Below are 14,337 nucleotides of genomic sequence, written 5' to 3'. Positions count from 1 at the left end.
TTGTTCAGTAGCAGAGGTCTCCCCGTCTCTCTAGCTCTTTGATAAACAGAAAATACAATTTCAGGTAGGTGATAAACTGTCAGCCAATCAGGAGAGAGTACCCATTCATCAGCTTCATTTTTATAGTGTTCCAGTTCCAATTGTGTCTGTTCATTTCTTTGTGTCATCACTTCCAATTTCACTTGTTTAATCTATATCCTGATTGAGTTCTCTATCCTATACTAGATATTAGACTAGAGCTGTCTTTTCTGTTTTCTGTTATTGTGGGGAAAGCTTTCGCTGATATATAGCAGACCGACAAGCTAAGCTTGCCCATCTGCAATTTTCCTGCAAAAGTCTTCCCCACAATAAGGATGCTGGGGTTTAAGTGGTTAATGCCCACTGCTAATAGTTAGGATGGGTGCAGATTATGTGCAGATATACAGTGACAAAAAAAAACTCAAAGGAGAGGGAATGAATCATTAATTGAAAATTCCTGAAGTCAGCACTACATACAGTAGCCTACGCTGTATGATTCAATGATTCGCGTTCAACCGCGGATAACCGCCAACACTCCACGTGTCCACATTTTCAAAGAAATGCCGGGCCGCGGTGCATACCACAAATAGGCTGACGGCCTTTGCTGCGTGTCACTCCCTGTCTCTCTCTGCCTGTCTCTCTCTCCCTGTTTCCTGTCTCTCTCTACTGTGTACTATCAATACAGGAGAAATATACAGGAGGGGGGGGGGGGGGTGTATAAGAAAAATTCCCAAATGCCCATCCCTAACGCATGCACACACACACAGAAGCTTTAATATCCTCAGGCCCTAACGTACAGTAGCACCGAGATAATTTCACACTCCATACGTTTCTCGTGTTTGTTTTTGTGTTCTCTGGGGGTCTCGAAGTGTGTGTGTGTGTGTGTGTGTGTGTGTGTGTGTGTGTGTGTGTGTGTGTGTGTGTGTGTGTGTGTGTGTGTGTGTGTGTGTGTGTGTGTGTGTGTGTGTGTGTGTGTGTGTGTGTGTGTGTGTGTGTGTGTGTGTTACCAATCCCAGGTTGGTTGCTCGCAGCACCAAATGGATGTTATTTCCATCCATGTCTGACCTCCATGGCAGCATCAAAGTGCTTCCTAATGTTTCCCTCACCTCTTCTAAACCAGGTCATGGGGTTTTAAATGATCCAAAACATAAACGCCATTAAAGAAAAGAACAGCCATCGAAGTAAATTGCATTCTATAAATCAGGGGTCTTCAACGTTTTGCAGGCCAAGGACCCCTTAGCTGAGAGAAATGAAGCAGGGACCCCCCACTACATATTGTATAACATTGTGTTCCAGATTAAACTTTTTCAAAGATATGTTCATAGACTTGTTTGACATTGTTTTGAAGGTATAGAAACTCATTCCCCATTTAAAACATGGCTAGTGTTTGAAGTGATATTCCTCGCCAACCTCAATATACTCTTATTAGCAGAAGGAGACACAACTCGCGAGTTCTGAAACGACAGATGGTTTTTTGAATAAGTTTAGTGATTTTGAATAAGAATATGTGATTTTGTTTTCTTGTGTTTATCGTTTAAAAAATATATATTAACAGAGTTCGATTGTTGTACAATCTTCACATTACGACAGGTAAATGTTGTGGGATCTGCAAATGCATTTAATTTGTGTCTAAAAAAGGGAGTATTCATATTTAGTTAGAGGCTGTGTTTGGCCAACATTTGAACAAAATAATGTTCAGTTATTGCAGCAGCAGACGTGACTTTAAGGCATACATGGGCAACTGGCAGCCCGGGGGCCACATGCGGCCCCCACCTTCACTTCACTTCGCCCGCAGGTTAATATCGGAACACTGATATGTTATTGATTGCAGCTGTTACAATTCCAAGCATATATTAGTAGCTTAATGACTAGTATTAAAATCTAGTGTCTTTTTTTTAAGTCCAATGTATTTGTATTTAAGTTCATAAAGTTAACATAAGTATAACTAAATACATTTGAAATTAAATAAAAATGTTACTTTTCAGGATTCCAATTCAAAAATAGCAAAAGAAAAATCTGGATTCCAATTAAAACAATGCTAAAATAGCAGATCTACAAGCTTAAAACGTGCTGCACTGCGACAGGGTTTGAGCTTGTAGATGGGCTATTTTTGCTACCTTTGTGTGACATGGCGAAGTACGGCATTAATTTACGAAAAAAGTACAAATACGGAGATAAGAGGTTTCTGCCAGAAAATGCAATGTGGCCCTCTGGGGTGGAGTGTGGAAATATAGTGTCTCTCTCTCCATCATCAAAGTTGCCAACCCCTGCTTTAAGGCAACAGATAAACATCCATACCAAGGTGCTTACTACAGTGCTGAAGAACACCAAAGTGAAAAACTAAAGAAGAATCTGTCTACTTGCCCTCAGCCGTCTCCTCCCGGCATTCCACAGCAGCGCCCAGGAGGGAGTGGAGTCATGTGGTTGCGCACGCGCTCGTACACGTGCATACAAGTGTATTGGAGGGAAGGGCTTATGTCTATGAAAAATTCATAGCCAGCATTCAGCCGACATTATTCCGACATCAATATTGTATGGGGCCTTTAACCCATTCAGACCGGGAACGCATCTGTGTGTCATTTTTTTTTTAATTTCTTTGGCTATTCAAGAATAGCAGATATACAAGCTCATAGGGGTGGGCTTGTAGATCTGCTATTTTTTAAGAAGAAAACGTGAAAATGTGTGCAAATCTATGAATATATATATATGTATATACAGTATATACATTTTTAACTCAAATCTTTGCTTCTCGGGGTCCCTGGAACAAAAACATTTTGAGATGGGGGTCCGCGGACAAATACATATCATTTTGGGTGGTCCTTGACATGAAAAAAAGTTTGAAAACCACTGATATATAGCAACATTTGTAAAACATAAATAAAATATAAATTTTAAGGATTTAGAAGACAACACCAAGAAGCAAAGATTTGAGTTAAATATGTTCACTTTAAAAAAACACATTAATTCAAAGATTTGCGCACATTTTCACGATTTTAAAACACAATAATAGCAGAGCTACACGCTCGTAGCGCGCGCTATGAGCGTGTAGATCAAAATAATCAAAAAACAATCTAAAATGACACGCGTTCCCGGATTGAATGGGTTAAACGCCTTTTGTACCGAGCCAGGCGGTCGGGCCGGGCCTGTACTGTACTGTACTGTTGTTGCCAGACCTGTCACAACGCATTGTCCCAGACAGACGCTATTGAGACGCGATGGCTGGGGCCCGGATGACAGCTAGATGACACGACGCATTAATGAACAAATAGTTGAAGTCTCAAGGCTCAGGAGCAGTGGTGGAAAGTAACTAAGAACATGTACTCAAGTACTGTACTTTACTTGAGTATTTCCAATGCATTTACTTCTACTCCACTACATCTCGGAGGCAAATATTGTACTTTTGCTCCACTGCAATTGTTTGACAACTTTAGTTACTAGTTACTTTGCAGATATAAATGATTACATTGCAAAACATACATTAACCACTTCAGCCCCATTTTATACCTAGGCTATTTGAAAATAGCCGATCTACAAGCTCACAACGCGTCGCATCGCGGCACGTTGTGAGCTTGTAGATCGGCTATTTTTCAAACATTTCAGTATTTTAAGTACATTTTGATACCAATAATTTTGTACTTTTACTCAAGTAAATTTTGACCACCAGACTTTTACTTGTAACAGTACTTCTACATTGCAGTATTGCTACTTTTACTCAAGTAAAACATTTGAGTACTTTTTCCACCACTGTTGAGGAGAGAGAGAGAGCGAGAGAGAGATAGAGAGAGCGAGAGAGACAGGGTAGGAAGGGAAAGGGAAGTGTTAGAGAGACGTGTGTGTGTGTGTGGGTGGGTAGGTGGGTGTAAATGTATTTTAGATGGCTCCCTGGGGGGGTGATTCCAGGTGATAACTGCTAAATGTATTTGAATTGGCTTTGGTGATATTGAACCACAGCACAGCATTTTTGACAGTGGTTGTTAAGGAAAGTGCACACACACACACACACACACACACACACACACACACACACACACACACACACACACACACACACACACACACACACACACACACACACACACACACACACACACCCCCGCGCGTGCAGGCCTGCCCGCCCTAACTTTAATACACACTTGACCCCCCACTACGGCAGCATTTCAGCCTGGCTGTCCATAAAGTGATCATAAAGAGCAGCAGCCCTAATCTCCCCGTCAGCCTTTAAGCCATTAAGAACGGGAACGCATCTGTGTGTCATGTTTAGATTTCTTTGGGCTATTCAAAAATATTAGATCTACAAGCTCATAGTGTGCTGAGCTTGTAGATCTGCTATTTTTGGGGGGGAAAATCGTGGAAATGTGTGCAAATCTTTGAATATGTATGTACATTTTTAACTAATGTTTACTTCTGGGGGACAAATACATTATACTTTTGGGTGGTCCTTGACATGAACATTTTTTGGGTGGTCCTTGACATGAAAACGTTTGAGAACCACTGATATATATTAACATAAGTAAAGAATTGAAAAAAAAAAAAAAAAAGGATTTAGAATCCCCAGAAGATTTTTTTTTCACGATAAAAATAAATAAATAGCAGATCTACAAGCTCATAGCGCGGCACTCGGTGCCGCGCTATGAGCTTGTAGATCTGCTATTTTTGAATAGCCAAAGACATCTAAAAACGACACAAAGAAGCTTTCCCGGTCTTAATGGGTTAAGAAAAAAAAAAGAAGAAAACCCCCCCCCCCCCCCCCCCCCACAAAGTAACTGATGCATTCTCAAGTACACAAGGTCATCTTAGCTGAAAAGGGTATTGCATTCCTGGACACAATCGCAGTTCCTTTCCCTTCTTCAAATTAACGCCAGCTCCATGCCTGGCTCTGCTGGCACACTATACCACCGCTCCTCCTTTTTATCTGTTCCTGTCTCTATCCCTCTGCTTTCATCTCTCTGTCCACTGCACTGACTCATCAAAACACAGGTTGCCGGGCCAATCTTTTCATACTTTGACCAAAGATTATATTCTCTCTCTCTCTCTCTCTCTCTCTCTCTCTCTCTCTCTCTCTCTCTCTGTGGCTGCCAGAGCAAACCTCACCCTCTTATCCTCCAAAAAAGATCTATTTTTCCTTCATCCGCCCGTCCGTACGCGGCACTCTCTCTTTCTCAAACTCTCTTTTTTTCAAATTCTCTCTCACTCTCTCTCTCTCTTCTTCACAATGCCAATCTTCCACAGGCGAATGAAAAATGGTTCCAATATCCCCACAACGAGGCAATAATGATCAGAAAGCAATAGCGGTCGAGTCAGTCAGACAGATAGCATCCGGCTATAGCGATAGCAGGCTTTGCTTGGGTTAGCACTTGTGGTGGGGGGTTGTTTGGCAAGTTGAAAGAGTTTTCTCTGCCAGACAAACTGTTTGCTGTGCCTTTCCCAGTTCTTCTCACACACGGTTCATGGTCGGGATGAGAGCCTGTTCAACGTCAAACAATAATTTGTAATTTTTTTTTTGGTAATAATAATAATGATACATGTTTTAATTCATCTTACAGGGCTGTAGAGAAAGAAAACTATTGCATGTAGGTGGGGCAGGCAACAGAGGAATCTAGGGGTGCATCGAACTGATCAAATCTGATAAAATCACATGTTTGATTGGCTAGCTATAAAAGTATGAAATAGGACTAAAAAGGCTAAACGATGCTGTAGACTATAACATCCTTTATAGTAACCTGACTCCGCCTGATGGAACAAGCTTGCGTCTTATTTGTTTCACATTTGTGGCTATTAAAAAATAGCAGATCTACAAGCTCATATGAGCTTGTAGATCTGCTATTTCTTTTTATCATGAACTTGAATTTGTTGCAGATCTTTGAATATATATTTTTTAAAGCTAACATTTTAACTCAAATCTTTTCTTCTGGGGATTCTACAAATGTCTTCTAAATCCAAACAGTTTTCTGAAAATGTTGCTATTATCAGTGTTTCAACTTCTCAAGGTTTTTTCATGTCAAGGGCCCCCAAAATGATATGCATTTGTCCGTGGACCCCCATCTAAAAAATACAAACAAATACAAAAATGCTTTAAAAAATATATATATTCAAAGATTTGCACACATTTTCACGATTTTTCAAAAATAGCAGATCTACATGACGTATAGTACCGGCACCAGCAGTAGTTCTTTTATACTATTCAACCATGATGAATCGTGAAAGAACTACAACGCAAATAAGATCCCGCCCCCTAGCAGCCGCTGATTGGTTTGCATATACGCAGCGGTGCGGAGTATCTCTACTCTCTGAGTGAGCCCAGATGGAGGTTGTATTGTGAACCTGTGAAGTCAATACCGCCCCCATCTGGCGGAGTCAGGTTAGTTTTATAGTATATACCAATAAAAAATCTATTCAAGTTTTTTTCTTCTTTGTTAGAATAATCCCTAACATGAGAAAATAATGGATAGTTGCAGCACTACAGGAATCCAATCTGGAACGTTGCAATTATGTGTTTGAAGAGTTCAGGCATGTTTCACTCTCATGGGGAAAACGAGCAGATGTGAGCGACAAGTTACCATGGGGTTCAGGATCCATGGTCTGTGTACAAATCTGCAATCTGGAACTCATTTGAATGAATAACATATTTTGTAACCAATCCGCATGGTAGAGTATGTTAATTACATTTATTACACGGCTTGGTTGAATGCTTGATTCTGATTGGTCAATCGCTGAATTCAGCGGCGCGTTATTTTTGAACAATGAGCTCTATAACTAGACCTCTGTCTAATCAAAGGCTCAGAGCACCTGCTCATATCAACCTGTCTAATCAAAGGCTCAGAGCACCTGCTCATATCAACCTGTCTAATCAAAGGCTCAGAGCACCTGCTCATATCAACCTGCACGGTTTTTGAAAACATTTGAAGTGAGAAATGGACAACATAGTGACCGAAAATTGATTCTATTTTATCAACACCTGGCATGGGCTAAATGAATGGACTACTTTTATTACCGTTAAGCAATGAAATCCTTAGTTTCATTACTTTGGGGTCAATTTATTAACTTCTTAATTGAGTAGCCGTGTAATAAGCGGTATAATCAATAGGGAGCGGGTCATTATTGAGAAATAAACCCAGATTATCCCTTGTATAACTAGTACATGTGCAGTGGTTGGAGGTGGTTTCCCTGCTCATCCATCGAGACATTTTAGACCCTGTGGTGTCAATTAGTAGGACAACCTACTGGTTAACAGGTAGTACTGCCTGAAGCCCGGTATAGATGTTTGCAGCTGCCCAAAGCGGGAGACCTGTGTTCAAATCCAGGGTGTTGTTACAATGACCTCTCTGCATCAAGGACAGGACACAGTAAACTTATAGGGGAGTGCAGCTTTAAAGGATAACCGCAGTCACACGCATTAGCAGTGCAGGCAGGGATTCATGGAGGAGTGTGTGGGGAAATGGTGAATGTAAGAGGCCATTAGGGGGGGGGGGGTTTGTGTGTGTGTGTGTGTGTGTGTGTGTGTGTGTGTGTGTGTGTGTGTGTGTGTGTGTGTGTGTGTGTGTGTGTGTGTGTGTGTGTGTGTGTGTGTGCACACTTGCATTACTATACTTGCGAGGACCAAGTATAGTAGAATTTGAAGAAAATATACATTGTGAGGACCGTTTTCCTGGTCCTCACAAGACATGGTGGTTTTATAGTTAAAAAAAACATTTTTTAGAGATACATTAGCAATCAGAAAAACATTCAGGTTAGGATTAGACATTAGACAGACGCGGTTAAGGTTTAGGGATAGAAATTAGAGTTAAACATGATTTATACTTAGTTGTGCACCATGTGTCATGCACCGAAAAATAGCCGATCTATAAGCTCACAACGCGTCGCAGCGCGACGCGTTGTGGGCTTGTAGATCTGCTGTTTTTCGGCTTTAGACTTACTTTAGGTTTTTTTTTTTTTTTAATGGCTGTCCTAAAGTGTTGATGTCCTCAGAAGTATAGTAATACAAACCTGTGTGTGTGTGTGTGTGCGCGCACTTGTATTACAATACTTGTGAGGTCCAAATGTCCACACAAGTGTAGTAGAATGTCAGAAATATATAATAATATAATACGGTTGTTTTATCAGTGACAAATATTTTTGGAGTTATGTTTACGATTAGATCAAAGATTCAGGTTGTGGGTATTGGATTAGGATTAGACATTTAGAGGTCGGGTTTATAGGGTTGGAATGCCTGATTTATGCCTGATTTATACTCAATTGTGCGATGGCGTCGAGCACCGTAAACTAGCAGATCTACACTTTTGCCAGCTCGCGGTTAAAAATGACAAAAAACATTGACTGCTGCCATTCATAAAACCGCTGCGCAAAAAAGCTGATGTCCTCACGAGTATAGTAATACACACACACACACACACACACACACACACACACACACACACACACACATACACTCTGTGTATGTGTGTGCATGTGTGCTTTTTTACTGTGTGAGTGCTAGTTTTATTGTTCAGCGGTATGTGACTGTGTGTGTGTGTGTGTGTGTGTAAGTGTGTGAGAGAGAGAAAGAGAGAGAGAGAGAGAGAGAGAGAAAGAGAGAGAGAGTCACGGCTCAGTGATGGATGGACTGTGCTGACGTTCGCAGCCTATTAGACTGTGAGGCTGGACATGGCTGTTCTTTCTCTCTCTCTCTCTCTCTCTTTCCATCTCTCTTTCCCTCCATGTTTCTGCCTCTCTCTCTCTCTCTTTCGATCTCTCTTTCCCTCCATCTCTCTGCCTCTCTCTCTCACCTCTCTCTCTTTCCCTCCGTCTCTCTGCCTCTCTCTATCACCTCTCTCTCTCTTTTCTTTTGTTCCTCAGGGTCAAACAACATGTCATGCCACCTCTGTCCAACCCTTTGTCTTCACTTTCCCCTCCAGATTTCTCCCTTTCTTCAATCGCCTCCCTCGCTCATCTTCCTCATGTTGCACTATGGTGATGATGATGATGATGATGATGATGGCATTGGGGGGGGGGTGTTTTGACCATCTACCAGGGTTGCCAGATCTGCTTATTATAATTTCCCCCGCAAGATTTGATGAGAAAACAGCCGATCTACAAGCTCACAACGCGTCGCATCGCGACGCGTTGTGAGCTTGTAGATCTGCTGTTTTCAAATAGCTGATGTACAATGTTAAAGTACTCATTTGGCCCATAGTCGCTTCTTTTGGGCTGGTTTTCCTAGACCCTGGTTGCTTGTTTCTCTCACAGAATCTGGCAACACAGCCTACACCTCTTTAGTCATCCATCCTTTACAAAAAACCCACAATCAATGTCTTGTGAGTCATATGTCCTCCTTGGTGCTCAGTGATGTCATCAGTGATGTCATCTCAAGTTGTATCAAGATGCAGGCTTTTGTTATTTGACCGTCTGAGTTTCCAAGCCTGTCACGACTCTTTAGAACAGCGCTTTTCAACCCTTTTCATATCAAGGTCCATGATTTATTCGGCATGTGAGCCACTGAACCGCCGTTTGATGAGACTTAGCCTCTCAGAAACCCAAGACTTCGAATATTTTGTTATAGTTGGATGAGAGTTTGTCCACAGTTCCACCGTATTGATGTGGTTCCAATAAGGAGATATAACGGGCACACTTGATCAAAATAACAAGTCTTTCATTAAGTAACGCAGATTTTTAACTCTTTGGTTTCGTTTTACGCTCTCAAGAGTTAAAAGATCTATAAGGGTCCATTTGGTTACCGACTCTCCCATCATTTAGCTGGGGACCACCTGGAACCCCCTCAAGGACCACTGGTTGAGAACCACTGCTTTAGAACAGTGGTTTTCAACCGGTGGTCCTTTTGGTCCTTTTCAGCTAAACTAGTTAACATAACTAGTCACAATAATTTTTAACCACTTAGCTTTGGCTATTCAAAAATAGCAGATATACAAGCTCATAGCGCGGCACCGAGTGCCGCGCTATGAGCTTGTAGATCTGCTATTTTTGAAAAATCTTTAAAAAAGTGTGCATATCTTTGAATATTTATATTTTTTAAAGCGAAAATTAACTGATATTGGGGGCACGGTGGCGCAGTCGGTAGCGCTGTCGCCTCACAGCTAGAAGGTCCTGGGTTCGATTCCCGCCGGGGACGCTGTGGGCGCTGGGGGCGTGTCTTCTCCTCCGCGTCATCAGCGCCCATACCCTAGTTGGGGTTGGCGAAAGGGCCTCTCTCTGTGGAGTTTGCATGTTCTCCCCGTGTCTCCTAGGGTAGTTAATACCCTCACAAAAACATGTAGTAATGCTGGTCACTATACTGCCTCCCCCTGGCCAGCCGGGGCGCCTGATGGAGGGGAAGGGAACTGGTTGGAATAACGTGTTCCTTCCACGCGCTACGTCCAACCAGGGAAACTCTCCTCTGTCAGGTGACAAGAAGGTCATGCATTGAAGGAGGCATGAGCTCGGCCCTGGCCTCCCTAGTGGTGAGGGGAGTGTAGTGCCCAGGATCACTTAGCAAATTGGCACCGGGTGAAAAAAAAGGGTTACAAAATCGAGGGATAAAAAAATAAGAAAATTAACTGATATCTTTGCTTCTGGGTCCCTGACACAAAACATTTCAAATGGGGGTCCGCAGCCAAATGTACATCAATTTAGGGGTCCTTGGCATGAAAAAGGTTGAAAACCACTGCTTTAGATTAGAACACCGGTACGATCTTGAGTGTTAATTTAATTTAACTGAGCATTTACAAATGGAACCTCGTTCACTCACTGACTCACTCACTCACTCACTCACTCGAAAAAAACACAGGATATCAAACAGGCTCACTGACACACACTAGATGTATCTCTCCACGAATGAACAGTGAACAAGGACAGACTGCTCTCATCTTCTCTGCTCCAGACAAATGGAACAAACTCCGGGAACTCTGTGAAAACGAATCGATTGGTCTCTATAGAGACATTTTAGGTTTACTTTACTGCTTGAGGATGCATTACATAAGGACTGCACCTGCGTATATAGCCCTTATATACCTGCATTGTGATGTTTTTAATGTCGTTCCTTACACGCACGTTATTTAAAATGGTAGTGTTTTTTTGTATTATGTTGTGATCGTGCTTCACTCGAGGGGTCCTTGAGAAAGAGAGCTTGCTCACAACGGTTTTCTCTGAATAAATAAAGGTCAATAACATAATTTCATTCACTCATTCATTCATGCATTGATTCACTCATTAATTAACCCATTAAGACCTGGAACGCATCTGTGTCATTTTTTTATTTGAGCTAAAAAAGCATTATTTTACACTTTGGCTATTCAAAAATAGCAGATCTACAAGCTCATAGCGCGGCACCGAGTGCCGTTTTTCAGAAAACTGTTAGGATTTAGAAGACATTAGTAAGAATCGGCCTCGGGTCTTAATGGGTTAACTGACTCACTCATTAACTCACTCATTCACTCACTCACTCACTCACTCACTGTGACTCGGAGAAAGACTTTCTGGTTTCCAGAGACGTTCCCCCACCTTCTCCCAAGCAGGGATTGTGTTGCTAGGCAACTATGAGTACCCTGGCGGCCAGGTTCAAATAAAGCAGTATAGTGTGTCTGCAGCAAACAGCTGGCGTATTATCGTACGTGTTTGTTTGGAAAGTTAAGCATAGTTTAGTTTGTCCTCTCTGTTGGCCTCCAAACTTCCTTTCATTGCAGGCTATTGGGCTTAGAATTTGAGCCACTTTTGAAACGTTAAAGCTGAGAGTTTTACCGTTGGCCGCAGATGATTGTGAATATACTGTTTCGTTATCTTTACGTCATCTTTCTGCAAGGTGTGGAGTACGAAGGACATTGCTGTGTTTAGACCATGGGTCTTCAACAGGGGGTCCGTGACTCCGTGGGGGTCCTCAGAGTTACTACCGTGGGGGGGGGCTGCCAAATCTTTGTGTGACAGGATATTTGTTTTTACATTAACCACTTGAACCCTAGCATCCCTATTCTGAGGAGAACTTGAACCAAAAATAACAGATCTACAAGCTCTGTGACCTCGCAGATCGGCTATTGTCGGCAAAGAGGTTTGGTGTAGAGGGAGAAAAAGAGCAGACTAAGTACAGAGTGGTCAAATTTACTAAGTATTGACGGTTTAAGGGATAGTTCACCCAAAAAAACATTTTTTTTCCTATCGATCAGTCACCAATTATCAATCAATAATTGGCTTAGGAATGCGATAAAAACAAAAATATCGATGACTTAACTCTCCATGGGGTGATCGATAGAAAAAAAAGGTAATTTTGGGGGTGAACTATCCCTTTAAGTGGTTAAATGTCTGAAAATACATATTTACATGAATCCAACAAACTACTGATGACAGTGCTGTGAAACAAGTCTATGAAAGTTTAATCCACGAAAAAGTTTAATCTGCTACACAATTTTATCCAATATGTAGTGGGGGGTCCCTGCTTCATCTCTGTCTCAGCTAAGGGGTCCTTGGTCTGAAAAGAACATTGAAGACCCCCTGCTTTAGAGTGTGTGGTTAGTTTGCAGGATGTATCTGTGTTGGGGCTCTGCACTAATAGGGCTGTCACGATTATGACATTACTTGACAATTAATAGTCATAACAATAATTGCGATGAACGATGTCATTGTGTTTTTCACATTGGATCGTAGAAATGACATTTCTGTTATGCGTTTAGGCTTTGTAAATTGCTCGGGGGGAAGATAATGACAAAAGACTTTAGAAATGACTGACAAAGACCGATACCAATACATCAAAACAAACAATGTGGGAGGTCTGTGACCTAATCAACTGGTTCAAGGTTTTTTTTTTTGCTCCAGCCCCGCCCGTGTGGAGAAAAACGAAAAAAACAAAAAGACAGCAAAACCGAATACCCTTCGGTTTTGGCACCCCATGTGTTAAAAGGGTCTTAAAAGTCCTTAAATTGTCACTTTCATCTGGGGACCCCCCAAAAATCCTGTTGGGACCCCCCCCCCCAAAAGAAAAAAATCATGTGGGTACAGGTTGAGAACCACTAATGCATACAGTAGTAATCTGGGGGAGCCGAAGAAAAAAATAAGTTTGAGAACCATTGATTCTAGTGTGTGTGGTTGTGTGTGTGTGTGTGTGTGTGTGTGTGTGTGTGTGTGGCTGTGTGTCCTCCTGTCCAGGGTGGCACACGAGAAGGCCCAGGTGGCAGCGCTGGCGCGGGCCGAGGCCGACGCCCACGTCCAGGACGAGGTGTCCAGGATCCTGACGGTGGAGCGCGCCCTGACCCACGAGACCCTGGAGACCGCCGTCATGAGAGAGAGGGTCAGCGCCGAGGACGAGAGACTCCGCGCCCAGCTTTATGTAAGACGCACACACACACGCGCACACACACACACACACACACACACACACACACACACACACACCTGAACCTCTCAGTGCGCCTGTGACTGTGTGACATTCCACGTTTCATAACCGTAGAATGAATTCATCCCCATGTTTGATTGATTGATTGAATATTTTATTAACCCATCAAGACCTGAGGCGATTCTTTAAAAAATATCTAAATCCTAACAGTTTTTGGAAAAAAAATCTAAAAAATATTTTTTCAAGATTTTTCAAAAATAGCAGATCTACAAGCTCATAGTGCGGCACTCGGTGCCGCACTATGAGCTTGTATATCTGCTATTTTTGAATAGCCCAAAGTGCAAAATGCGTTCCAGATGCGTTCCAGGTCTTAAAGGGTTTAACAGTTTGAAAATGGCACAGTGGTACCAATTGCGTCCATTGTGGTCCTGTGTATTCAATTCATCAAAACATATAAAGACATACAGTAATATACAAGACATCATCAACACTAGTAGCAACAAAACAGTTGGGGGTGGGGCCGGGATAATCTCTGGTGTTAAGCTAGGACCAGTTACAAATTGCAGACCAGGTGCTCTTTTATGGCGGTTTTGAAGGAGGGTAAGGGGTCACACTTTTTGGTGTCTGTTGGCAGGGCATTCCACATTTTGGTGGCATAGCAGTAGAGCAAACCTAACATGGGGTTAATGTTAATGTTAACCTCCCCCTGGTGTTGTGCCTGTGTGCGTCTTTAACGTTATTGAAGTGGTCCTGAGTATCTCGAAGACCACCAGGCCCATTGCGAGTTGCTGTACTCTGTCCTCTACCCTGAGCCATCCCACCCATACAATAGTATCTTCGCTTCAGTTTCCACGTCTTGGGCGTTTTTTTTATCCTGCCCTGTTACAGACACCCAGCTTCATCTGAGAGGGCCTGGGACCTTGATTCCCCTAAATTGCCCTTGTAAACATCGTTGCACGAGCATTCGTCACACACACACACACACACACACACAAACACACACACACACGCACGCAAACAAACGCGCGCGC

General features: G+C 42.4%; 1 protein-coding gene across 2 annotated transcripts in view; it reads left to right on the top strand.

Annotated features, from left to right (window-relative positions):
- chchd3a (coiled-coil-helix-coiled-coil-helix domain containing 3a) overlaps positions 1-14,337 on the top strand; it is a 181,792-nt gene that overhangs the window by 50,179 nt on the left and 117,276 nt on the right. For both annotated transcript variants that reach the window (XM_084049617.1, XM_084049616.1), the window contains one exon: positions 13,120-13,300. In XM_084049617.1, coding sequence (XP_083905743.1) covers positions 13,120-13,300 — 181 coding nt within the window. The remainder of the gene's footprint in view (positions 1-13,119; positions 13,301-14,337) is intronic.

The sequence above is a fragment of the Gymnoscopelus microlampas genome, assembly GCF_963454915.1.
Source record: "Gymnoscopelus microlampas genome assembly, chromosome: 23".
NCBI classification, from domain to species: Eukaryota; Metazoa; Chordata; class Actinopteri; order Myctophiformes; family Myctophidae; genus Gymnoscopelus; species Gymnoscopelus microlampas.
This window is presented reverse-complemented; position numbering and strand designations above follow the sequence as displayed.